Source organism: Myotis davidii, unplaced genomic scaffold (genome assembly GCF_000327345.1).
Source record: "Myotis davidii unplaced genomic scaffold, ASM32734v1 scaffold200, whole genome shotgun sequence".
Lineage (NCBI taxonomy): Eukaryota > Metazoa > Chordata > Mammalia > Chiroptera > Vespertilionidae > Myotis > Myotis davidii.
Window position 1 is genome coordinate 1,469,052 of NW_006293700.1, and position 27,025 is coordinate 1,496,076.

General features: G+C 39.0%; 1 protein-coding gene across 2 annotated transcripts; it reads right to left on the minus strand.

Moving 5' to 3' along the window:
- Window positions 1-745: 745 nt before the first annotated feature.
- LACTB2 (lactamase beta 2) lies at window positions 746-27,015 on the minus strand. Of its 2 annotated transcripts, XR_001514481.1 has the most exons (8): window positions 26,811-27,015; window positions 19,921-20,084; window positions 14,143-14,269; window positions 9,051-9,229; window positions 6,175-6,323; window positions 3,083-3,095; window positions 2,142-2,223; window positions 1,472-1,489 (listed from the first exon to the last, which is right to left on the minus strand). XR_001514481.1 is itself a non-coding variant. In XM_006767320.2 (7 exons), exons 1-7 carry the CDS (start codon window positions 26,930-26,932, stop codon window positions 1,446-1,448), a joined length of 867 nt encoding a protein of 288 aa, XP_006767383.1. In that variant the 5' UTR covers window positions 26,933-27,015; the 3' UTR covers window positions 746-1,445. The 2 variants fall into 2 exon arrangements, 1 of the variants encoding a protein (XP_006767383.1); XM_006767320.2 differs by lacking the exon at window positions 3,083-3,095 and having other exon boundaries at window positions 746-1,489.
- Window positions 27,016-27,025: the final 10 nt, after the last annotated feature.

Below are 27,025 nucleotides of genomic sequence, written 5' to 3' on the forward strand. Positions count from 1 at the left end.
AACTTATGATGTGTGTCAAAGGTGACACGCGAACTCATTTTTTGGTTGATTTTTCTTTGTTAAATGGCATTTAAATATATAAAATAAATATCAAAAAAATAAGTCTTTGTTTTACTATGGTGGCAAATATCAAAAGATTTCTATATGTGACACGGAACCAGAGTTAAGTTAGGGTTTTTCAAAATGCTGACACGCCGAGCTCAAAAGGTTTGCCATCACTGCTCTAGGGCATGAGAGTAGGTGTTCAGAATAGTATGAAAATGCTAGGGTCTTGGGGCAAAGGGCAGAAAGAGGGAGTTAAAAAATATTAAAAGTCTTATCTTAGGAAAGAGTACAGAAAATACATTCTCAGGATTTTGAGCTCATTTTAGTAATGTGGTTTGATAACCTTGTGGGTTAAATAAGCATTGGTGGCCACACTGAGAACCTAACCACTATTTAAGAACATTACTTATATAAAAATGCACTGTCTTATAATCCTCTAATTAAAAAAATTGGTATAAGTGGAATACTACGCTGCTATAAAAAGGAACAGACACCAGGGGGGTGAGGTGATGAGCGGGGGGGGGGGGGAGGCAAGGGGGAATAAGGACACACATGTAATACCTTAATCAATAAAAGAATTGGTATATAATTCATATACTGTATATGTTTATGACTATTTCTATACTAAAACCTAAACTAGGAAAGTAAGTTGGTTATACTCATGGATTACAAAAATAATTATTATATAATGGTTTTAACTGGGAATATAATATTTTTTAATTACCCAAAGTTGATATACATAAATCACTTGTGGAATCTATAATAATAAAAGCATAATATGCTAATTAGACCGGACAGCCGGATGACCTTCCAGACGAAGCTGTGGCTGCGAGGTCCAAGGCAGGCTGCTGCGGCTATGAGGGCCGAGCCCTTGCACAGCTTTCGTGCATTGGGCCTCTAGTATCATTATAAGAAAGTAAACATGATAAAGGGCTACAGAATACATAATCATGATATAATCGATAGAAACATGAAAACAAACCTATCATCTGAAGATATAGACAAGGGTTGCAGAAAAGGAAGGGTTGCATAGAAATTACTAAAGCAGCTAGAGAACACAGTACCCCTGGCCACTGGTAATAGGTAACCAAATCCAAGAATAATATCCAGTTTAAATTGTATAAGTTTTATTTTTAAAGTAATCATTTTACTTAATCAATTGTAAGTGGATAAACTATTGGTTCCTGAATTTTTGGTAAAATGTTACATGATCTAGGTTAGATAAATATTCTATATCATAGATGTAAAGTATAATTTATATATTTGAAAACATGACATTTTAAAGTATATCCAGAGTTATTTTAAATGTTATATACTCTATAATCTCCATAAATAATTAATAGTTAAGAAAACATACCATTCTCTAAAAACAAAACAACAGAACTTTCACTAATATGAAACTAAAGATGAGCTTTCCATTTCTTGTCAGGATCCATGTTGCTAACTGTGGAAAGAAAAAGAGTAAAATTTTAACAGTGGATAAGCAAATTCACGGGATTTTAAATTATTTTCTGGCTAAAAAAAGCATTCATTCCTAAAATAATTTTGTTGCTCAATATAAAGTTGGTATTTTTTTTTGTATATTTAAGAACAATGATGAAGCTTCTACACAAAATTCAATCTTTGAACCAGTTGATTTTAAGGATTAAACTTTTATAAAGATTCGTAATTTGACAAATTAACCTAACACTAATAAACAATTGTAGAATGACTGCTTTAATATCTTTGAGTTTACTACCTTTAGGATTGCTAAAACCTTTAGCTGTTCCCAAATCTTCTACATGTAAAATTCTTCATAGATCTTGTGGTCTAGGAGAAGAGAAGCTATTTTCCACTACATGCCTTTGACTGTCATTCTGGTGGGTGAGGTCTGGAACCTCTAAGCAAGATTCTAATTCCTGTGCGAGTGTTTGGTTCCCACGTGTGGCCCACTGGCCTTTCATTACTGACCCTTTCTAGTGCCTGTCTCTTTAACTTATAGTGATATTCAAGGGAGGACTCTAATGGGTGTTATTTTTCCTAAAAGGAACTAGTTCATTTGTTAAAAAAAAAAATTTAAGTGCTGGCAGTAAAAGAAAATTCAGAAGTATACTTACATATCATTCCGTCTTTTTCTAATTTTTTCAAATGAAGCAAGAGATTACGTTCAGCCACGATATGTAAATTCTCAGGAGTATTCTTAAAAAGGAAACATTTTTTTTTAAAGGGACAGAGTTAATCCTTTTGAAACTTAAAGAAATGAAACAAAAGGAGAAAACTTTAACTTAAATTCATTTAAAAATTTTTATTTTATTGTTGACACTATTACAAATGTCTCCTGTTAAATTCATTTTTATATAGTAATAGCCAAAACTATTTCAGCTTGTACATGTCTTGCTTCAGGCACTGTATTCTTATTTATAGTTCTATAGATTAGCGGTTCTCAACCTATGGGTCGCGACTCCTTTGGGGGTCGAATGACCCTTTCACAGGGATCGCCAAAGACCGTTGGAAAACACATATATAATTACATATTGTTTTTGTGATTAGTCACTATGCTTTAATTATGTTCAATTTGTAACAATGAAAATACATCCTGCATATCAGGTATTTACATTACGATTCATAACAGTAGCAAAATTAATTATGAAGTAGTAACAAAAATAATTTTATGGTTGGGGGTCACCACAACATGAGGAACTGTATTAAAGGGTCGCGGCATTGGGAAGGTTGAGAACCACTGCTATAGATAGAAGAGACTGTAAGTTCCATAAAGATAGTAATAGTATGGTTTGTTTACTACTGAACACCAGAGCTTAGCATAATGGCACACAATAGGAGCTAAATATTTTATGAATGAATAAATGTAAAAATTATTCTAGATAGCTTTGGTGATGCTCCATACATTGGCCCTATGGTTTATTTATTAGGTTATATGATTATAACTTTTCATGTTTAGTTTTCATCCTGGATAGTTTTTTTGGACTTCTCTTAAACACTGATATTTACAGTGCATTGTATCATTGACTCTCTTCTCTCTCTTTTTGTTAATATTCACCTGAGGATATTTTCTCCATTGATTTTAGAGAGAGTGGGGAGGAGGGAGGGAGGGGTAGAGAGAGAGAGAAACATCAATGTGAAAGAGACACATTAATTGGTTGCCTCCCGCATGTGCCCCAACCAGGGCTGGAGACTGAACCTGCAACCAGTTCCATGCCCATGTCCAGGAATCAAACACAAGACCCTTCAGTGCAGGGGCTGATGCTCTAACCATGGAGCCACAGTGGCCAGGGCTCTTTTCTTTTTTACTAACCCAACTTGCTACAGCACTATCACGCATTGATTCCCAAATATAAACCTCTAACCCTAAACTCCCCGTTAAGCTCCAGTACCATATCCTATCTCCACCAGTGTGATCTTCTAGAATGCATTATGTGACTCCCTTGCCCAAGATCTTTGAGTGGTTGGCCATTCCCAGGTTTTTGGCTAAAGCTCAAATTGGTTAGCATGGCAATCAAGGCTTCTCATGACCTGATTATGCTTGTCTTTCCCGACTCATTTCCTGGGCCTCCCTTCCTGACCATCAGTGCATTCATATGTGGTTTCTTCATGGGATTTCAAACACACACAATGCTCTTTTATTACCCCCAGTGTTTAAACACATCTTTCCTTGTTTAGATCCAATTAAATGATTTAAGTTTCTGAAGCTTTTCCAGAGAAGCCTCATTATCTTACACCTTCATCGGTAGAATTTATCCCTCTTTCCTTGTGCCCTGACATATTGTACATAGGCCTTGGAGGAAGCCTGTTGTGACAGAAACAAGATTTGAATATCGGACATCTGATACTTGAGTATGTGACATCTGCTAGTTTTGTGTCCTTGAAAAAGTTACTTAGCTTACACTTTCTGAGTCAGTTTAAAAAATATTTTTATTGATTTGAAAAGAGGAAGAGAGAAACATCAACGATGAGAGAGAATCATTGATCGGCTGCCTCCTGCATACCCTCCATTGAGGATAGAGCTCGAAACCTTGGCATGTGCCCTGACTGGGAGTAGAACCGTGACCTCCTGGTTCATAGGTTGACTCTCAATCACTAAGCAACACTGGTCAGACCTGTGTTGGTTTTTTATTCTATTAAACTGGAATAATTGTATCTTTATGCAGTAAAAATTTGAGGTATTTGAAGTAGGTGCCTCAAATCACATTTGTTAAGGTAAAGCATTTAAATAGTGTCTACCACATAAAAATGTGCTAAAAAATGGGAGCTATTATGATAGTATTATGTGTTGTTTTAAATATATTTTAATGATATATTTTATTGATTTCAGAGAGGAAGGGAGAGGAAGAGAGATAGAACCATCAATGATGAAAGAGAATCATTGATCAGCTGCCTCCTGCAAGCCCCACACCAGGGATTTAGCCCACAGTCCGGGCGTATGCCCTGACTGGGAATCAAACCATGACCTCTTGGTTCATAGGTCGACGCTCAACCCCTGAGCCAAGCCGGCTGGTGTTTTTTATTTATTTTATTTTTTAAATGAGTGTACTTTTCCTTTCCATGAACACAACTTTGTGTTGAACATGAATTGAGTCCTTTGAGGGCAGGGATCTGTAGCCATCTTTATATCTCTGTTTTAGTCCGTGTATGGCACATGAAAGGCAGTCAATAAATGTTTGTTGAATGAATAAATCCTTTGCAATACTTAATGCCATTCTATATGCAACAGGTATTTCACACATAAACACAGGGAATACACAACTGAATACAATTCTGAATGCTAAACCAGTATTTAGGCATGGGCAGGTACTTGATGATGACTCATCTGTGAGAGTTATCAGAGTTCTGTCTGTACTTACAAAAGAAAAAAACTCCAAAAGCCCTAGCTGGTTTGGCTCAGTGGATAGAGCATCGGCCTGCAGACTGAAGGGTCCAAGGTTCGATTCTGATCAAGGGCACATGGCTGGGTTGTGGGCTCGATCCCCAGTAGAGGGCATGCAGGAGGCAGCCGATCAATGATTCTCTCTCATCACTGATGTTTCTTTCTCTTTCTCCTTTCCTGTCTGAAATCAATAAAAAAATATGTATATATGAAAAAAGAAAAAAAAATCCAATGTACTAATGAAGTCTCAAGTGACTCTAGTCTAGTATTATGAGGGAATGAACTCTTTCACAGAATTTAAATATTTACATTATCCTTTTGCCAATGGCAGTCTTTTATCCTTAGCCAGTTTAACCCTTAATCCACCCGTTCCTTCCTTCTCTTTCCTTCTTTCCTTTCCTCCCTTCTTCCCTCCCTCCCTCCCTCCTCTCTCTCTCCCTCTCTTCCTCCTCTTTCATTGTTTCCTTTCCTTTTTCTTTCCTTCCTTCCTTATCATCCCTCCCTTTTTAAAACAAAGCACACTGAGTGATGATCTTTTTTTGATAATTTGGGCCTTTAGGATATTAAGGCCCCTGCCTAAATGTAATTGGCCCCAGCTCATCTTCAGGTACAATCTCATGTATCTTCTGGCTGTAGATTGTGGTCGTGGGAGTTTTTAAACCCAGGTAATCTAACACCAAAGCCTACATTCTTAAGCTCTAAGCTATACTGTCTATTCAGCAGGTGTCTAATAAACATTTGCTGAAAAACTGAATTATACTAATCGAGCCACATACTAGTAGTGCTGCCATATAGTGATGTGCTCAGATGCCATCGCAGTGAGGTGTGCTCTCTATGCACCAAATTTCTCTACTCATGTTCTTAGATGTACTTTTTCCATTGTCAGGCATCGCTGCTAGTCCTCACTGCTGTATCCCAGTGTCTGTCTCGAGCAGATTGCCTCTTCTCACTTACAACAGGTAATCAAGGTGGCTAGACCAGCATGCAAATCATTCCAAAACTTCATCATCATGCTGTTGGGAACCATCTGCTACAGAATGAAGTATATGGTTTAATGGCGGCTCAGAATGGTTATTTTTGTTCTCCAGGTTTTGTTTAACTTCTGTGTTCTAGGAAGTTGAGGTTTCAAAACTATACAAGTGGCATTACTTATAAAATTAACAGACTTATTCTGTCCTGGGAGGTGATAAGTTTTTTTATACCTATAGTTTATTAAATAGATTATTCTAATAAAATTGTGGTTATGTACAAATAAGATTAAAAATTACCTTGTAAATAATTTTTACAAGCTCCGTTACTGTAAATGATTTATCAGAATTTTCATGAAATACTTGAAGAATCTGCTGTTCTCGAATATTTCTGTGAGAAATGTATTGTTGAATTTTAGCTTCAGCATTATGGATTACGGGGCCATGTCCTGAATTAGAATAATTATAAAAATTATTTCAACCAGATAAAAAATATTAAGTATAACTGGAATTCATTCATTTTATTTAAAAAGAATTCATATGATGTATTGAAACAACACACTAAATACACAACAAATAAGAATTATTTGGAAAACTATATAGATATAAGACTTAAAAAATACCTAAATGCCAAAATACATTAGACAATTATTTCAAAACTATATAAGATGCTACTGTGTACATTAAAAAGTATAAAATAAAAACATAGCAATAATAACTGGAAAAACAGTAATGATAGGTAATATTTATATAGTACTTATTTTTTTTCCTTTTAATCTTTACTGTTGAAAGTATTACACAGGTCGTCCTTTCCCCCCCATTAACCTTTCAACCCTCTCCTGTCCTCCTTTTACTCCCCAGGCCCACACCACCCCATTGTGTGTCCACAGGTTATGCATATATGCATACAAGTTCATTGGTTGATCTCTTCCCACCCACCTATAGAGTTCTTATTATTTGCCAGGCCTGCTCTAAATGCTATACATTATTTTTTACAAGAATCCCAAGAGGTAGGTACTATTATTATCCCTTTTTGGTAGCTGGAACTGAGGCATAAGGAGGGTATCTAACCTGCCCATGGTCACACAGCTAAGGAGTGGAGCTGGGATTCTGACCCCAGGAGCTTTCACCCACTTGTCTCTTACCACTGTGCTACACTTACCTATAGAACAGTGGTTCTCAACCTTCTGGCCCTTTAAATACAGTTCCTCATGTTGTGACCCAACTATAAAATTATTTTCGTTGCTACTTCATAACTGTAATGTTGCTACTGTTATGAATCGTAATGTGAATATCTGATATGCAGGATGGTCTTAGGTGACCGCGGTGAAAGGGTCATTCGACCGCCAAAGGGGTCACAACCCACAGGTTGAGAACCACTGTTACAGAAGATTGAAAAGGGGAATGTAAAAGTAGCTTCAGGGAAGTGACGCTATTAAAAATTCACAGGAATCACAGTAAAAATTTAAGAATCTTTTGTATAGGCTTGTAATTCAGAAATGTTGACAACCCAGATAAAATTATATTGAAATTTACATGCTCTTTTAACACAGTGAAAATTAATATATTACACAAGTGTGCCAGAGGGATGTTTAAAATATGCGAGGAAAAGAAATGCAGAAGCAGGTTAACCTATTACCATGTAACAAGCACGAGCACCAGGGTGTTGTTAGAATACTGACCCTCATTTACTAGCTGCCAGGCCGCGAAAGTCTCTGAACTGTTTCTTTAGCTGTGCAACGAGGATGCCACTACCTACTTCACTGGGTTTTTGTGAGGACCACAGTTCGCTGGAAAGGTCCCTGCAGGTACCTGATGGGGAGCAGGCTTTAATATATGGTAGCTATGGCTACGGAACATAATTTACATGTAAGCTCCTGCTGTGCTAATAAGCCAGTTCACTGGATTCACTAAAACTAACACTCTACGGGCCTTTCCTAGGCAGCCTCTCATTAGCTTTGCTTGAATGTGAGTGCACCAATTCTCTTTGCTTTAAAAATAGCTGTCAGCTTCCATTCCTTTTATGTCATAATACTAGAGGCCCAGTGCACAAAATTCATGCATGTGTGTGGGGGGGGGGGCTCAGGCTGGCTTGTGCCCTCTCACAGTCTGGGAGCTGGGCCATCAACTGCCCTGCAGAGAAAGGCCCCGCCCGCTGGTCGGTGGCCTGGGCCTACCTCTTTTGGGTGATCGATTGCGGAGCCTCCTTCCCCCACCCCCAATCAATCGCCTGGGCCTCCTTCTGGGGGGCGATCGTGGGGCCTCCCGACCAATCGCATCGCACCTGCCTTGGCTGGCCTGGTGCCAGTGTATGCCATAGTGTGGTCATCGAACTCCAGATGGTCGTTCTGCTGTTTGGCCGTTCGGTCGATTTGTGTATTATGCTTTTATTATTATAGATTAATCCAAATGCCCAGGGTACGTTTTCTACCTCCTCAGCAGCAGAAACTCATGAGAGAATAGGAGGGTTGTAAAGACACTGTATTTTCAGATCTTTCCATGGCTCTTTGGTTAGGAACAAGTTAGAAGGACTTAAAAAATTAAGTAATCTAGTCTTTTTTCCCTTCTGGGCCCTATTGTTGGGTCCCTGTGTGTTTCTTAGCTTCCAGGACGGAGTGGAGATTCATATTGCAGAGCAGTGCAATGACAGCTGAGATACTAATGACAGGTTTCTTTTCCGGGATAATCTAGATAAATATACGATTTTATAGCTCATATGGAAGATACTATTGCAATAGTGTGAGTTAAAACAACTAAAAGCTCAGAGGTCAAATGTTACCCATGGTTACATGACTAAAATGTGGTCCATGACAGAAATCAGATTAACAAAACTGAAGATCACTTATGGAATGAAAAAAATTTCTTGTTCCACTCTAAGTTATTTTCCTTGTTTAATAGTTCCATTAATAGTTGTTCAACTATTAAAAAATAACCCTCATATGTTTATAAAAAGTCATTAATATAAATTGTGGCCTTTTTAAAAATATTGCATGGCTAGACAGGAGCTAGGGCTATAATTTAAAGAAGCTGTTTACATGTCTGACTTAAAGGCCAAAAACACAAAGAACCACCGCCGCCCACATCAAAACACCCCCCCCCCCCACACACACACACATCAAAATGAACCTTTCTCATCATCTGACACAAATGGTTTACCAGATTTAAAAATTACCCACCTGGATATATAATACCAGCTTTGATTTTCAGTAACTTTTTTAGGGAGTTCATATAATCATAGAGGTCTTCAAATACAGTTGTTCCTTCCCCTAGGATGCAATCTCCAGAGAAGAGAGCATTTTCCTCCTCTAACAGTAGAGCCATATGATCATCAGTGTGGCCAGGTGTGTATATAACTCTGGTTAAAAGAAGAAATAGAAATAATCATGAACTCTTAAGCTTAGAAGAAATTTTGAGAAGCAAATTATTCTCTATGCTTTCCTCTGAACAAGACACTAATAAATAATGTCAGTAAGTTAAAAAGCTTTTTCTCTTGTTGCTACTTTAAAATTATCACCAGATATTTTCTCCCTTTAATAAAATCAAACTTCTCACTCTGAAGTGCAAATTTGATACTTTCCCCAGATTTTTCCTTATTTTATAAGTAATGAATATGGCTTACAACAAGTTTGGGGAAAAAAAGGAAAGTACTTATAGTAGATAAAAATCACCAATCTTTCTATTACTTTGAGACAGTGCTTTCGTTTTTTAAGAACATATGTATTTTTTGCCTTGGCTGTTGCTGCTCAGTGGTTAGAACGTTGGCCCGCACACTGAAGGTTTGCGGGTTCAATTCCCAGTCAAGGCCACATACTTGGGTTCCAGGTTCACTCCTCAGCCTCACTGGGGCATGCGTAGGAGACAACCAATCTATGTGTTTCTCTCACATCATGCTTCTCTCCTTCCTCCTCATTAGCAACTAAAGGCTCAGTATTTTCAGTGGATACTCTGCCAAACACTTAAAGTCAGATAACTGCACTACTACTTAACCTATCCCAGAGCACAGAAAAAGAAGGAAAAGTTATGAATCCCAAACCTGACAAAGGTTACGCAAAAAGAAAACTACTGCCTGATCTCACTAATAAATAGTTATAAAAATCTTAACTAAAATATTAACAAATAGAATCCTAGAACATATTTAAAAATATCACGATGAAGTACAATTTATTAAAAAAATGTCAGATGTTTCAATTTTAGTAGATCCCTGCAAATCATAATAAAGCTATGGAGAAAACAAGTAAGGTCATCTCCTAGACACTGCAAAGACATCTGGCAAAATTCAACTTTTAAGAAAACTGAAGCGACTATAACTTAGAAGAGTTTCTCATTTGCCAAAAAAATCCAATCAAATCCTTAACGTTAAATACTGCAACTGTAAAGCTTTTTAAAAGAGGCTGCTAACAATGTAAGAGATATGAGGTATAAGAACAAGAGGTACTCCTGTAATGGGAGCAATTATTTTTGAGAGACATTAAGAACTGATTTTAAGAACTATTATGCTTTTATGGTTTCCAAGTATGTGCTGTACATATGGCAAATGATTACTATATTTAGTAATGGTGAGGTATTGAAGAGATTTTAAAATCATCTCTTTTGTCTGATTAAACCTGCTGCAACCAGGTAATGAAAGTATTCCATGTTATATGAAAATAATTGCAGGAGATACATTTCCAGCAACTATAAAACTATGTGGTGTGGGTATCTGTCTTATCTTATGGACAATCTTATGAATAGTCACACATAGAAGGTGTTTACAAATGGAACCTCAACCTTTTTTTTTAAAACTACATATAATCATTTGGAATCTACATATAATCATTTGGTCTGCAAACTGCCTTATCTATCAATGTGCTTGCAATGCCTAGTTAATTATTCCCCTCCTATTTCCCATGCCAGGACTCAGTAATGGTTTTCTTTGATAACTTCTAGGCTGAAGGCAATAATATTTCTTAAATTAGGGGATCAGAACTTCCAACCCTCCAGTCACCTGGGTGGCTAATGCTTTAATTTGCATAAAAACTGTGTTAAAATTTACTTCATGTAGGCGGAGGAGAAAAGGAAATGACATCAGAGGTGCTTTGCTAAAGATCAGAAGAACTGCAGCTGTGCCTCCTATTCATCAGGTAGAGCATTTATCTAGTTCTGTGACAGTAGACTTTATTAGAATGGCTCTCTTAGAAAATTTAGAACAGTCAACAAAAGCTGTCAGATTAAACTCAGTTCACTAGAAAATTCCTGAGCATTATATCTAGAATCCTTACTGAAAACCTTGATAACTTTCTATTTTTTTTACTAATGGGTTCTTGGTGGGTACTCTCTCTCTATTGAGTTTTTTTCCTTTTTAAAATTGGCAGGTAGACAAGATCGCCTGGATGTGAAATATTTGAGACTTAAGTAAATTTTAACCTTCTGTTTATGGAACTTTTGCATAAGATCGAGTCTTTGTGTTAATATTTAAAACTATTGGATTTTACTGACTATAAACATGGAAACTGGAAACCACATCTATAGTATATTAATGTTCTATTCAGATTTTAGCATAATTGGAATTTACATTTTGATTATTTTAAAAAATTATTTACTAGATCATAAAAAAGTGTCTGCTTTTTTTCGATTCTGTTAGTTTTCCCCTCAAATCTTAAAATAGATACCCATACTTAACTTAATCAGAATGCAGTACAACAAAAATTAAATGGGATTCACATAATATTGAGGTCCTGGGCATCAATTCATCCATGAAACAAGATAGTATTCAACTGAGGGGGTGGGGTCATGGCAGGAAGCAAGTACGTGGGTGGCTCTCAGCATTGATGCCCTTCCTAGATCTGCAAACTGCTCACATGGTTTGTTCAGTTTTTAACAATTCACTGCCTTGCACACTGATGATATACACACTTTTCTGTTTGTATACTTTAAAAGCTTAAAATACACGGTCTGTTCACAGCAGATGGGTGGTAGGTAGTTAACCTCCAAGAGTTCAATAGTCTTAATCTGTATATTAGGTACAGATCTAATATCCATGCTTCTGTGATAACTGATAAACCAGTACTGTGGTTCCCACACATGAGACAGAAGACTTATGAGCTACCTCCTCCTGTCTCTACTCCCTTCTTTAGCTTGGCCTAGGGCTGGTGTGTGTGAGGGGGGAATCCAGCACTGTCAAAAATACTTTTTGAATAATGCAGTGTTTGATTTTCTGTGGTATCATCAATATATACTGTATTTCCCAGCCTCTCCACAGTCAGGAGTGACACATGACTGAATTGACAGGCAATGCAACAGAAGGCCAGGTCCATGAAAACCTCCTATGCAACATCCCTTTTACTCTCCTCCACTCACTGGACTGACGGTGATGAGCACGGCAATCTTGAAGGACTAGTATTGAGAATGGAGGACTCCACAAGGATCCTGGAACATTAATGCAGGAGGGCCACTTGCTAATCAGGAACCGTTTTTGGACTTTATGTGACTGAAAATTAAACTTATTTCATGTTTGAGCTATTATACATTTCTGGGTTGGTTTGCTTTAGCAACTAACATTAACTAATACTAGAGGCCCAGTGCATGAAATTCGTGCACTGGTAGAGTCCTAGCAGCTGCCGGCTACCGATCTGGGCCTCCCTCCCTTCTCCTGGCTGCCTGCCAGTGCTAGGGCCTCCCTCCCTTCCTCTGGCCGGCCCACCCCCTGGTTGAACTCCTGGAAGAACTCCAGTTGAGGGGACAATTTGCATACTACCCTTTTATTATATAGGAATGTGAATCTAAGGAACTGATTAACTTTTAAGAAGATACCTACTTATACACCAAAATTATAATAAGTGCTATAATAAAATAATAAAAATTACATAAAAGTTGGAGGAGGAAGCAGTTTAATTCTTTCCAGGAGGGGTTCTTGAAGTAACATATAAACTGAGGTTTGAAGACTAAATGGGTAATTTATCAGGGGGACAAGATGGAGGGGAAGGGCTGAGGAATCGTAAAGGGGAGGGTATGAGCAAAGTCATGGACAGACAGAATGTGCTCAGGAGTATTTGGATATGGCTAATTGTGTTTGTGAGGGGAGTGGTAGGAACTAAGACTAGAAAAGTGGTTTGGGGCCAAGCTGTGGTAAGGAGAATAAACATGATCTTGTATGCAGTGAGAGTTATTCAAGGTTTCAAGTGACAGAGCATACTAAGAGTAAACTGCAAAGGGAAGAGCCTGGAGATTCCTGGCTTAGACGTAGTGGTAGTGAACACAAAGAAAAAGGGACAGCAGTGACAAATATTTTCGAGGTAAGAACTAATGTGAATAGCCCTGGTCAGTGTGGCTCAGTTGGTTGGGTGTCATCCTGCGCACTGAAAGGTTGCCAATTTGATTCCTGGTCGGGGCACATGCCTGGGTTGTGGGCTAGATCTCTGGGAGGGGGCAAGCAGAAGTCAGTTGATTAATGTTTTGCTCTCACATTGATGTTACTCTCTCCCTCTAAAAAAAAAAAATCAATTAATAAACTAATGTGATTAGATGTCTTGGGCAGGGGGAGGGGATAAAGGTGAAGAGGAGTTGAGTTGTATCATAGAAGAAAAAAAATCTTAAGTACTGAGAGAAGTAGGAGTTCTGAAATCAGGAAGTCAGGACAGATGGAGAGAGAGGAGAATCATCATAATTACTTGTGTTTTAAAATTACTGAGTTGAAAACACCTTTTTGAATCCCTTGAACAGGTCATGGGGGAATATGGGTCTGGCCTGAAATGTATTTACTTTAGGTATGGGTCATTTTTCAGAAGTGAGAATAGGAGAAAACCCTTAATTTTCCAGCAGGAAATTCTAATCTATTTTGTAATTTAAATTTTATTCATTAAGAAGTGGTAATCATATAATTTAAACAAAAAATTATAAAAGAGTAGATAGAGGGAGAAGTCCTTCTTTTTCTCTGTTTTTCAAGCAACCCATTTTCTCTTCCCAGAATAACCAATGTTATCAGATATCTTATATCCTTCTTCCTGAGACAGTCTTCAGTCATACAAGCAAGTATGTGGAAATCTTCCTTTCCCCCTCTTTTATAACACACTAGAGGCCTGATGCACGAAATTCGTGCAAGAGTAGGCTTTTCTTCCCCCGGCTGCCAGCACCAACTTTCCTCTGGCATCTGGGACCTGGGCTTCCCTCACAGCCCCGCTTCTTCTGGAAAGATGTCTGATCTAATTAGCATATTACACTTTTATTATTATAGATATACATAAACTACCGCCTCCCCCCACCACCTTCCCTGGCCAATGGTCATTTACATACCTTAGAGTGGCACCCTCAGTCTTAACCAAATCTCCATCTTTTAGGTAAATATATTGTTGCTCTCCATCTCCTATAATTTCTTCTCTCTGAGGATTCCGTGGCAGTTTTTTAATGCAATATGGAGTGTCTAGTGACAAAACATGTAAAATATTTAAGACACACTTTAAATGATAATTCAGCCTTTTAAGAGGCCAGTTTTCATAGAATACCTGTGAGTAGCTGCAAAAAATATTAACATTAGCGACAACAGAAAATGAGGTCAATTATAGCTGCTTATCTCTGGGATGGTAACTGTTTCTTCTATCTCAACAAAAGAGCTTTTATTCTCTAATGCCATCCTAGCTCTACATAAAAGTCTTTGTGTTTTTCTAGTCACTCCTATTTTATACAATAGTTCAAAAGTTCTTAATAACCTCAGCTAGCTTTGATATCAAGATGGGTGTTGAAGAGGGAGTAATATAAAACATAGGAACTTTTCTCTGTCTAGGTGCCTAACATATAGTAAAAGAAGTCCTGGCATCATGGCATTAGTTATTAGTTAATAATAAAAGAATGATAATATAAAGCTCTTTCTAGGAATGCTTAGAGGAAGCCCCAAACTCAGGGCTAAGATATTAAAACATTAAAATAAATTAAACCCATACTACCTGTCATCAATGCAATGAAAATCAATTAATTAATTAGCCAATCAATAGCTGATTGCCAGTTATTTAACCAGTATAGTGAATGTAAGCGCCATGACATCAAAGTGCTTAAAAGCTCTCATAGTTGGGGCACTAAAACTTACAAACAGGAAAGAATTAAACAACTATACTCAGTACCATTTAATGAATACTAAATGGACAATTCAGCTAATAAAAGCAAAATGAGGTTGGAGAAAGGAGAAACCATTAGGAAAGGATTCATAAATATCATAAAACTTGAGGTGTGGCTTACAGGATGAGCAGGATGAGAAAAAGGTTCAGACAGGTAAAGGGAACAGCATTAGTAAAGCCATAGAAATGAGAATGAATATGGCATATGGGCAACAGCAGAACACTACCAATTTGTCTAACACAAAATACTGGCTGGGAAGAGTAAAGATACGTGGGATTAGTAAGGTGAGCTCAGATCCTGGAGGGCTCTAAATTGCCTTTCACAGAATAGAGGAATTTATACTTTGCTGTATGTGGCCCATGTATGCACTTTAGTGTTAACAGGTCGATCAATATGGCAGCTGTAGTGATCAATATGGTAACTGCAGGTGGGGAGCCTGGAGGAGGAGAGATCAAAAAACCAGGAGGGGATGACTGTAATAACTCAGCTGGAAGGTAATATTAGCGCAAGGGTGTTACCAATGGAAATGCAGAGGGAGAAAAGACATTCAGAGAAAACTGACAACGTACAGAAATCTGGGTAAGTATGAAGGATAAAGAAGACAGAAAAACGCAATATAATAAAAATAAAATAAACCAACAGCAACTGGATTTTCTCTCTCTAGCCTCAGACACCATTATTTTGTATCTTTGAGGCTGAAGCAAGAAATAATATGCTATTCTGGGAACTGTCTCCATTATAGAGTGATATGATGATGTTTTTTTGGTTTGTTTTTATTTTTAATCTGTATAATTTTGTTTTGTAGTAAAGAAGTGGAAGTATATTTTTAGTTATGAGACCTTTGACAGACAATATTTCCAAAAAAACTCAAAATTACCTCAAAATTACAAAACACATGCCATACTATAAAATAATGCTGTGTCAGCTTTAAAAATTATATGTAAATATAAAAGCATACATCCTATTCTCAATAGCAATCTATACAGACAGGATGTAGAAGGGTATGCTGAAAGCAATCATCCAATATAATAAAAGCCTAATATGCTAAGTGTCTGATGATATGCTAAGGTTGCTCAACTGCTTGCTATGAAGTGCACTGACTACCAGGGGGCAGACAGTTGACTGGTAGCTATGATGTACACTGACCACCAGGGGCAGACACTCAACCAGTAGGTTAGCTTGCTACTGGGGTCTGGCTGATCAGGACTGAGCGAGACGGGCCAGACACACCCTGGACCCCTACCATGGTCCCTCCCTGGCTGGCGTACCTTCTGCATCCCTCCCTGGCCCCGATTGTGCACCGCTGGGGTCCCTCAGCCTAGCCTGCACCTTCTCGCATTCCGGGACCCCTCAGGATATGTTCGAGAGCTGGTTTCAGCCTGATGTAGAACGACTGGCTGCTATGATGTACACTGACCACCAGAGGGCAGAAGCTCAATGCAGGAGCTTCCCCTGGTGGTCAATGTGCTCCCCCTCAGCCAGAAACTGGGCTCACAGCTGGCGAGAGCCGTGGCGATGGCGGGAGCCTCTCCCACCTCCACGGCAGCGCTAAGGATATCCGACTGCTAGCTTACGTCCAGGGAGTGGGCCTAAGCCGGCAGCTGGAAATCCCCCGAGGGCTGCCAGACTGCAAGAGGGCACAGGCCAGGCTGAGAGACTCCCCCAGAGTGCAAGAATTTTGTGCACTAGGCCTCTGGTATAATAAGAATTATTTTTAGTCAAAGCTTACTAAGATATAATTCACACACAATAAAATTCCCTCTTTTAAAGCATAAAATTCAGTGTGTTTTTTTGTGTATTCAAAGAATTGTTCAACCACCACCATCTAATTTTAGGACATTTTCAAAACCCCTCATAGACACCTCATACATAATGGTAGTCACTCTCTATTCTCTCTTTCCAGCCCCTGGCAACTACTTACATAATTATTTTAACAGGAGGAAACCCTCAGTTATTTGCTAAGGCTGAATAATGAATTATAACATCATCGCTATGGCTAATTATTTAAGCAGATACAAACATGTGATATTATTTACGTGTAATGCTTTCTAATAGAAACACATTCTAATTGAATGGCATAGAAGCAAACATCTGACTCTAGGACTTGAATGTGAAATAAATGGCAATGACCCAACTTCAGCTGCAAAATAGTCATTATCAGATAACAAAATATATTTTATCAGATTTACTCAAAAACAAACCCAAAGCCGAACCGGTTTGGCTCAGTGGATAGAGCGTCGGCCTGCGAACTCAAGGGTCCCAGGTTCGATTCCGGTCCAGGGCATGTACCTTGGTTGCGGGCACATCCCCACTGCGGGGCGTGCAGAAGGCAGCCGATCGATGTTTCTCTCTCATCGATGTTTCTGACTCTCTGTCCCTCTCCCTTCTTCTCTGTAAAAAATCAATAAAATATATTAAAAAACAAAACAAAACAAAACAAAAAAACCAAACAAAAAAACAAACCCAAAACAAAACACCCAAGCAGCTTGGGTCTATATAGTTCTCACATCTAGTAAACTTCTGGCTCCCTGTAAGCCACGAGTTCTGAAATGAAACACTGATTTTATTTAAAAAATGTGTAAGCAGGTTGCTTCAGAATTACTCTATCTTCCTACAGAAATCTTATAAATGGCATTCATAATTTTGGTGTGGCCTGTAAAAAATATAGATTGTTAGCAATGTAAAGGAGCCATACTAATAATTAAAAAACAACAGTAAAACAATGTTGAACGAAGGAAACGATAAAAAAACAAAATGAACAAGAATGGTAATGGTTAAGGATTTAGGGAATGAAGAAATACATGGGACTTTTGGGCGAAGATTCTGAAAGGTACTTCTGTACATTTTCAGTGCTGAGTAACTCAAAGTCTACATTGCAGCTGGTCTAGCTTCAATAAAGTTCAGAATGAAAGACATCAAGCCACTTTTCAAATAAAGCATTACAAGTTTAGTGGCTATAAAACAGTATCAAATTTCTCCTTGATTTTCTTTCTTTAAAAAAAAATATATTTTATTGATTTTTTTACAGAGAGGAAGGGAGAGGGATAGGGAGTTAGAAACATTAATGAGAGAGAAACATCGATCAGCTGCCTCTTACACACTCCCCACTGGGGATGTGCCCGCAACCAAGGTACATGCCCTTGACTGGAATCGAACCCGGGACCCTTGAGTCCGCAGGTCGACGCTCTATGCACTGAGCCAAACTGGTCAGGGCCTCCTTGATTTTCTTTAATCCCATGGGTAATCTCTTATGCAAATATTCAGTATTTTAAAGGAACCCAAAACTATTTCAATTCTTAACTTAGAAAAAGTTAAGTCAAATGTCCATTAACAGGTGAATGGATAAATAAATTGTAGTGTATTCCTACCATTGATTACTATTTGGCAATAAAAAGGAACAAACTACTGATACGTGAAACATGGGTGAATCTCAGAGATATGATGCTGTGTGAAAGAAGCCAGAGAGTGATCCTGCATGCGTCCATTAGGTGACACGCAGACAGGCAAAACTAAGCCACCGTGAAATAAAGCAGGTGAGTGGGTGCTGGAGGTGGAGGGGAATCACGGCAGGGGCCTCTGCAGGGTCAGAAAGGAACCTCTTCTGGGTAAGTGTTCTTTACCTTGACGGGATTGGTCACATAGCTTTTGATAAACTACACACTTAAAAAACAGGTACATTTTATGTATGTAAATTCAAGCTCAGTAAAATTGACTTGTGAAGGAAAAAAAGCAGGCCATAAACATTTTAATTTTTCAAATTGACCCTCATGCTAAGAGTTGACCAAAGCTAATTAAGGATCCTCAGCCTAGTTTTTTAATTGACAAAATTTTATGGGTAGACAGACAAGAGAAAGAAGGGCGAGGAAAGTCAGAGTGGGAGAGAATGGTTTCCTGTGGCGTACAGTTCCCCTGGATTGGAATAAAGGAGGGAAGAGGATAAGAAGTTAGGTTAGACAGTTTCTTATAATGAGCAGCCTGGTGACATTGGCTGGTGTAGCTGAGAATATCTTTCCATCCCAATTGCAGTCTTAAGGCCTAAAAAAGAAGATACTTAAAAATATTTAGTTGTGAATGAACATTCATTACCTCCTTGTCCTTTATCTGCCTTGAACATGGCAAGCATACCCCCGTTCTAGTATCTGCTCCTGCAATGCCCTTTGCTTGGTATGCCCTGCTCTGATACATATATAGCTTACACTCTCTCTCCGTCTACCCTAATATAATAGCCACTGCTCTCTTCCACTTTATTCTCTCTCCCTCTTTTCTTCTCTTAATTTAGTTTTCTTCATAGCACCTATCACCATCTGAGCTATTACTTACCATTTACCTTCCCTACTAGAATGAAGCCCAATGAAAGTGGAGTCATTGTTTTAATCACTGTTACATCCTTTGTGCCAAGAACAGTGCGTGGACATAGCAGCAACTTGAATATTTGTTAAAGAAATGAATGAATGAATCTATGTTTATGATGGTGGGATGAGGGAATAAGGAGAGTGATGGTAAAGTGTTAATACTGAATAAATTTCAAGAATAAAGATCTTTCATCAGTATTATACAGTATACAGATAACTGTCTGAAAGTTATGGAAGACCTGAGATCATGTTTAGAATGTGGACAATAACAGCAACTACCTCAACAGTGCCTGGCACACAGTAAATAGTCAATAATAGTTAGTATGAAATCTGAAGTAGCAACTGTCACACAGACTAAATTAAAACTGATGATCACTGGGCAAAGGGGAAAAATAACAGGGAGAAGAGATTTGAAATAGAAAATAGGATTTCTACTTTTTTCCTTTGTTAAAAATAGTCACAGTATTCAAGTTATATTAATGTATAAAAGTACCATTTAAATGTAAGGTATTCAGTAAATTGTTTATTAGCTTACTTAGCTCTGTAATGGAAACAAATTATTCTGAAAACATAGGTTTTCTCATGAGCTGAATGGGTATATTCTGCTTACCATTATCAATGTTTTTACAAATATCTCCTATGCCTCCAGTATGATCACGATGCCAGTGAGTCACAATGATTTCCTGGATTGCTGTGTTAAATTCGTTCAGAGCCTGCTTTAAACAGATGATATATTCTGGAATTGCTGGTTCTCCAGTGTCAATGAGGATTCTCCTGAAAGTTAAATAGAAGATTATCACACCATTGGAACAGTTAATATTAGCATATTTCTCACACAGGTAATTTACATTTAAGAAACTGCATAAATTGCTTTGCTTTCAAAACCAGCTATATGTTACTTGAGCTTAACTAGAGAAATCTCACTTTAAGAAAGTTCTTATGGCTAAATGTAAGTCTGAATAAGGAGTAATCTATATATATAAAAGCCTACGCAACCATTTGACTGGTAGCTATGATGCACACTGACCACCAGGGGCAGACGCTCAATGCACAGGCATGGAAACATGGAACAGAATAATGAATCTCAGAGGGAAGGGCAGAGGGGGGAGGGCGGGAAAAGATGAACCAAAGATCTTCTATGCATACTAGAGGCCCGGTGCATGGATTCGTGCATTGGTGGAGTACCTCGGCCTGGCCTGTGAGGATCAGGCCGAATCTGTGCACCGGATCTCTGACATCCCCTGAGGGGAGCTGGATTGAGAGAGGGTGCAGGCCAGGCCGAGGGACCCCACTGGTGCATGAATCCGTGACCTCCCGGTTCATACGTTGATGCTCAACCACTTAGCCACATCGGCTGGGCTGCCTTTGAGTTCTTTTAACAATATCCTCAAATGTCTCAGAGACATGAAAGAATCTGACCCAATGGCACCCCTAAAGAAACCTACTCTTTTGCACTACATACAAAACTTATCCCTGAAGCTTTACAATGGCTCCCGTACACATGAAAATGAAATCAGTAGAAAAGCATGGAGAAATGTCTGAGTTGCTTTGCTTCTTTATTTAGACAACCCTATTATTATATTCCTGCTTTTGGTTCTGAACCTTCATATACTTTGCCCTTCATCACTATTTTATGGAATGATGGTCTTTCTCTAAGAAGTTTTCCTGAACTAAAGAAATAAGGGTGACAATTCCTCCTCAAGAAACAATGAATTGCCCTGGCTGGTTTGGCTCAATGGATAGAGCGTCGACCTGTGGACTGAGGGGTCCCGGGTTCGATTCCGGCCAAGGGCACATGCCTGGGCTCAATCCCCAGTGGGGGGTGTGCAGGAGGCAGCCAATCAATGATTCTCTCTCATCATTGATGTTTCTCTCTCCCCTTCTCATTTCCTCTCTAAAATCAACAAAATATATTTTTTTAAAAAAGAAACAATGAATTAACTTTGTAATTCATGTTGTTTCATAGTAGCACTTCCCTAGCTCAGGCTTCAGGAGAGAAGATTAGTCTTTATGAAAAGACTGAATCATTCATTCATTTACTAATTCATCACTAACTGACAAACAGGTCAATGGAACAGAATAGAGATCCCAGAAATAAACCATATATATATATATATAATTTGTGTGTGTATATATATATATATATACACACACACACACATATATAAATATATATATATTCAAGTAATGTACAAATAAAGGAGGCAAGCATATACAATAGGAAAAGACAGTCTCTTCAATAAGTAGTATTGGGAAAACTGAACATCTATATGTAAAATGAAATTGGGTCTTTTTTTATACCTATACCAAAATAAACTCAAACTGGATTACACTAAATGTAAGACCTCCCCCCCCTCCCCAAACCACAAAATTCATAGAAGAAAACATAGGCATAAACTCTTTTGACATCAGTCTCAGCAATACTTTTTGGAACTGTCTGCTCAGGCAATGCCAACAAAAGTGAAAATAAAGAAATGGGACTACATAAAACCAAAAAGTTTTGCACAACAAAATGAAACCATCAACAAAATGAAAAGGGATCCTACTGAATGGGGGAACAATGTAACATCTTACATCGACCAACATAGCAAATTAAACTAACATTTGGCGTTTTCACATATTTATTATCTCAGATCAACTCTAGGAAGGTACTATTATTTATTATTATTTTATTTACAACAGAGGAAACTAGTCTTCAGAAAGGCTAAGTGATTTGCTCCAGGCCCCAGCAATAGGTGGTGCTGGGAAGCACTAGACACTCAAATACGAAGTCCAATGAGTTCTCCATTCAAGACATCTGTCTCGTCTACTCAGAAGACATCAGATATCCTAGTATTTTTAATAAATATCCCCGTAACCCTGCAGTAATTTCTGGACACTATAGACTTAGTTATGTCTTTTAATTTAGTGTCAAAAAACAAACGAACAAATAAAAAAACACATACTGCCTCTCTAGTGGGAGGGTACTACTTAGCAAGCACCTAGAATCATTCTTCATGTGGCATAAATGAAACTTCAGCTGAAATTAGAAAAACAATGTTCTCAAATAGCAATTCTTTCAATGATGTCTGTGAATATTGCAGAGGATTAGAGTTATCTCTATGTGAGCTGGTTGACTTTGTTCTTCATGGCCACAGGCAATACATAGGAGGTCATTTTACAAATACAAGTTTACAAATGAAGGGAACACGAGTGCAGGAGAATCTGTACAGGCCTGTTACCATTTACTCACTAGAGTACAGTGCTTGGCATATAGTAACAATCTGCTTTGTGAATACAGAAAAATTCAACTGATGAAAGTAAAATCAACTTCCTCTTTTAGGTATTTTATATTAATTTTAAGATAGCTATTGAGTGGTCTCTCTGTCAATTTGCTGTCACTCTTACAAAATCATTAGGAATTTTCTGAGGACCTACTATGAACTCTGAATTATCTGGAGGCAGAAGTGATAAAAGTAATAGCTAACATTGTATGCTTTCCCACATGCTAGAATTTAAGTGCTTTTGATGTGATTTTCCATTTAAATTTCACTGAACCCTCATAACATCCTGAGACAGGTACTATACAAACCTCATTGTATAGATAAGGAATCTGAAGCTTAGAGAATCAACTGCCTTTTCCAAAATCTTAAGCCAGGACTGGGATCTAGGTAATTAGAGTCCAGAGTCTTAACTCTACTTCATTAGACTGTCTTTTTCTATTAATAGGAAATAGTATATTTGCTCTCAAGATATTTACAATTTTGATAGTAAAGGTTAAAATTGCAGCTTTCTAGAGGTTCTTAGGTAAATTTACTTTTCCAGAACATACTCTGGAAAGTCTGATTATTATTTGTCCATTCAATGTTTATTGAGACCTAAGTATTAGGCATCGTAGTAGGTCTAGTAGTGCTTTAGGGAAATTCATTTGGCATCCATGGGCTGATCAGAATGAGGCTGGAAGACTAGCTAAAATTGCAGTTATCCAGCAGTCCTGAAATCATAACAGAGAAAATGTAGAAAAAATGTAGAGAACACTCACTCATTCAGCAAACATTTCCTGTACTACTTGTACTGTATACAAGGCTCTGTGCTAGTGGTGGGGATACAGTAATGAATAAGCCTTCATTGAACTTATATTTTAGTGGGGAGTAGAGGTGTGCCAGGCTTCATCTTACACACATACAAAAATCATTTTATTATCAAGGGCCATGAAAAGTATGGAGTGGGAAGGCAATATATTACATAAAACTAATATAGTCTAAGGCAGGGGTGGGCAAACTTTTTGACTCAAGGGCCACAATGGGTTCTTAAACTGGACCGGAGGGCCGGAACAAAAGCATGGATGGAGTGTTTGTGTGAACTAATATAAATTCAAAGTAAACATCATTACATAAAAGGGTATGGTCTTTTTTTTTCAATAGTTTTATTCATTTCAGCTGGTCAAAGGAGGCTTCCTTGAGAAAAATGACATTTTAACCGGACTCTGAAGGATGAGTGAGGCTAGCTGCGCACAGAGAGGGACATGTGGGAGACAGAGAGGAAAGCATGCATGAATGTCCTGAGCCAGAATGGATACCACTCACCTGGCTGGGAGGGAGAGAGGTCTCAGATCAGGTTGATGAGATGCGTGGGGTTGGAATATGCACAGCTTCCTAATTTTCATTAAAAAACAAACAAACACTACTCTGGCTACATGAAGGAGGATGGATTGAAGTGGAACAAAAGTAGATGGAGAGGAGTCAGTTAGAGGCAATTTTAGAAGCCTAAGCAAGAGTTGTATTGACTTGGACTGGGTGATAGCAGTGGAAATTGGGGAGATCTTCCTAATGGCTTGGGTATGTGTGCAAGAAGCAAAGAAAAAATGTCGAGGAGTGTACTTAAGTATTTGGCTTTGATCAAATGTGAGGATGGTTCTGTCTACCAAGATATGGACGAGTGGCTGGAAGAGGATCAAGTTTAGTGGGAAAGCCCGTAAGTTCAGTTTGGGAAACAATGAGTTTCAAGTGGCTGTGAGTCACCCAAGTAGATTTAAGAAAGCAGTTGGCTGCCTTGCTCTGAAGATCAAGTGTGGATATTGTGTGAATTGGAGTGCTAATAAACTTGGAAGTTATCAATGAACAGATAACAGTTCAAACCAAGGAAGTAGACAAGATCACCTAGGTAGAGAATATAGCAGGAGAACATAAGACTAGGATTGCACCTTGAGGGACTCAAACCCTTAAAAGACTTGGTAAAGAGGATGACTCTATACAGGAGACTGTGAAAGAGCGGCTAGAGAGGTACGAGGAAGCCAGGAGAAATTGGTGTTAGTAGATCAAGGAATGGTCCACAGTTTCAAAAGATACTGAAATTCAAATAAGATGGGAATGGAAAAATCCTTTGGGTTTAGTGATATAGAGGCCATCTGTGATCTTAGAACTGTTTTGTGCAGTGGAACAGGTGGCTACCAAGATCAGAACCTCCTACTTGGACTCAAGTAATAATCATTTCTAGCCACCTAACTTCTACTTTACAGAGCAGCATCAGCTGTCCATTGCCTTATCCTAGCTCAATATGTGGACTCATCATCTCTCGCACATATGAGTGATTCCACTGGCCATTCCACTCCATGAGTTTACCTGAGTACCAGTGTAAGCAGTTAAGATGGGAGACTATGAATCTGGTCTTCCCTCATTCAGTTTCAGGTTATGTCTCTTTTAGCAACCGCCCTTTGCTACACTGAGTGTGATTCTGGTGTTTTAAAAGATGCCCTGTGTAGCCCTAGCCAGTTTGGCACAGTGGGTAGAGCACTGTGTTCTGGGTTTGATTCCAGTCAAAGGCACATGCCTGGGTTGGGGGCTTGAGCTTCATCCCCAAGTCGGGGGTGTGCAGGAGACAGCCAATCAATGATTCTCTGTCTTCACTGATGTTTCTATCTCTCTCCCCCTTCCTCTCTGAAATCAATAAGAATGTATTTTAAAAAAAGATAACAGTATGTATTTTTCATACAACATGGCCCCTAAACATTTAAGCCAACTTCTTTATTTGATTTCCAATCAGAACCAGCCATCTGTTTCATTGCTGAGAGAAAAGTAGGCCACAATGAACTTATTGAGAAACAGTATATTGATCTCCGACATAGAGACTTTCTAGGGAAATTTGGACTATTTGCAATTTTCATGTTAGGAACTGACTTTAGAACTAGTTTATGATGACACACGGAAGAGAGAAGAAAATGCCTATGGACTTCCCGGGGTGAGTGAGTACCAGCCAAGAGAGACGCTACCCTAGCTATCAGGTATTTGTTCCTGCCTAATTCTCTATCCTCTTAGGTTTGGGAGGCAGCCTAAAGCCGCTGTACCTAACCGACCCTGCCTTGTTTGCTCTCGGCTTCACCTTTTGCCTGCTTCACTTGCAATACTTCAGTTCCTCCATCCTGCTGCTTCCGAAATTCTCATTTGCTGGAAAAAGGCAAATACTTCAATTAACTATACTTATTAACCTGTATTTAGTATTCAAGTGTATTGTATTCATTGCAACATTTTGACTATGCAATTAAATTCCAGGCTCAAGGAGAGCTACATCTTATCTTATTTCTATTTTGAATTATCTAGGTTATACTAAGTACACAAAAGTTGTCCAATGTAGTAGGTATGGTGCAATAAACCACATCTCTTCTTCCTTTCTGCATAAAACAGAATGGAGCTGAAGAGAAAATTTTTTTAGAAATAGCCCTAACCGGTTTGGCTCAGTGGATAGAGCGTTGGCCTGCGGGCTCAAGGGTCCCAGGTTCGATTCCGGTCAAGGGCATGTACCTTGGTTGCAGGCACGTCCCCAGTGGGCAGCTGATCGATGTTTCTAACTCTCTATCCCTCTCTCTTCCTCTCTGTAAAAAATCAATAAAATATATTTTAAAAAATTTTCTTAGAAATAGATAGGTTATTCCATCCACAACTTAACCTAAATAAGCTCCCACAACAACAGCAAACAAAAACAAAAGTGGTCAGCAATTCCCTCCCGAGCGCTAGAGCGGGGAGGGGGCGCGCTTTTTGGATTCCGGACTCCAGCAATTGGCAAGCAGGACAGCCCTGCCCCCTGCCGCTGAGTAAAGAAAAAGGTCTCAGCACAATTACCCGCTTTTGTGGCGGGGATGGCACACACTGGGCAAAACATCTTGAGTGCGAGTCAGAAGGTGAACCAAGTCAGCATTTTCCCGGATTCTTAAAAACTCGGGCGACAGTAACTTCTCAGCCACTTAAACACACACACTCTGGCATTCAACATCACCTCAAGCAAACTGGGTTTCAAAAACGGGAAGTTTTAAAAACCATTATTTCCCTCCCAGCCACTTTTCAATTAGAGAGGTTACCACCCCGGGTGGGCTTGATTTAGGGGAGGTCCAGGATCAGGGCAGCTGAGGACGGTTCTGGTGGGCCCGCCGGCCCGGGGTAGGACGCCGCCATCCTGCCCACAAGTTCCGCGGGCCAGTGGTGAAGCGGCGGGCGTGAGGGGGGCAGGAGGGAGGCGAGTAGCGTTTACCTGGGGCCGGTCCCTACCAGGTAGGTGTTGGTGCCCTGCAGGGTCATGGGGCCCGGGTTACAGCCCAGGACGCGCACCACCCGACTGGACAGCCGCTCCATGCGCTGCAGAGTGGCTGCCATCTCCGCTTCAGCCACCCGTGGGCACGCAGCTTACGGTGCGACCGGAGCACGGAACCCGCAAACAAGTCGCAGCCAGCGGTCACCTGACCACAG

What these genes read in the sequence shown, in the direction of transcription:
- LACTB2 (XM_006767320.2), bottom strand. Translation starts at nt 26,932, where the DNA reads ATGGCAGCCACTCTGCAGCGCATGGAGCGGCTGTCCAGTCGGGTGGTG. An exon ending in TTGTAAAAACATTGATAATG is followed by an intron (nt 14,270 to 19,920) that starts GTAAGCAGAATA and finishes TTTTGTCACTAG; the next exon opens with ACACTCCATATTGCATTAAA. An exon ending in AGCTGGTATTATATATCCAG is followed by an intron (nt 6,324 to 9,050) that starts GTGGGTAATTTT and finishes ATTCTAATTCAG; the next exon opens with GACATGGCCCCGTAATCCAT.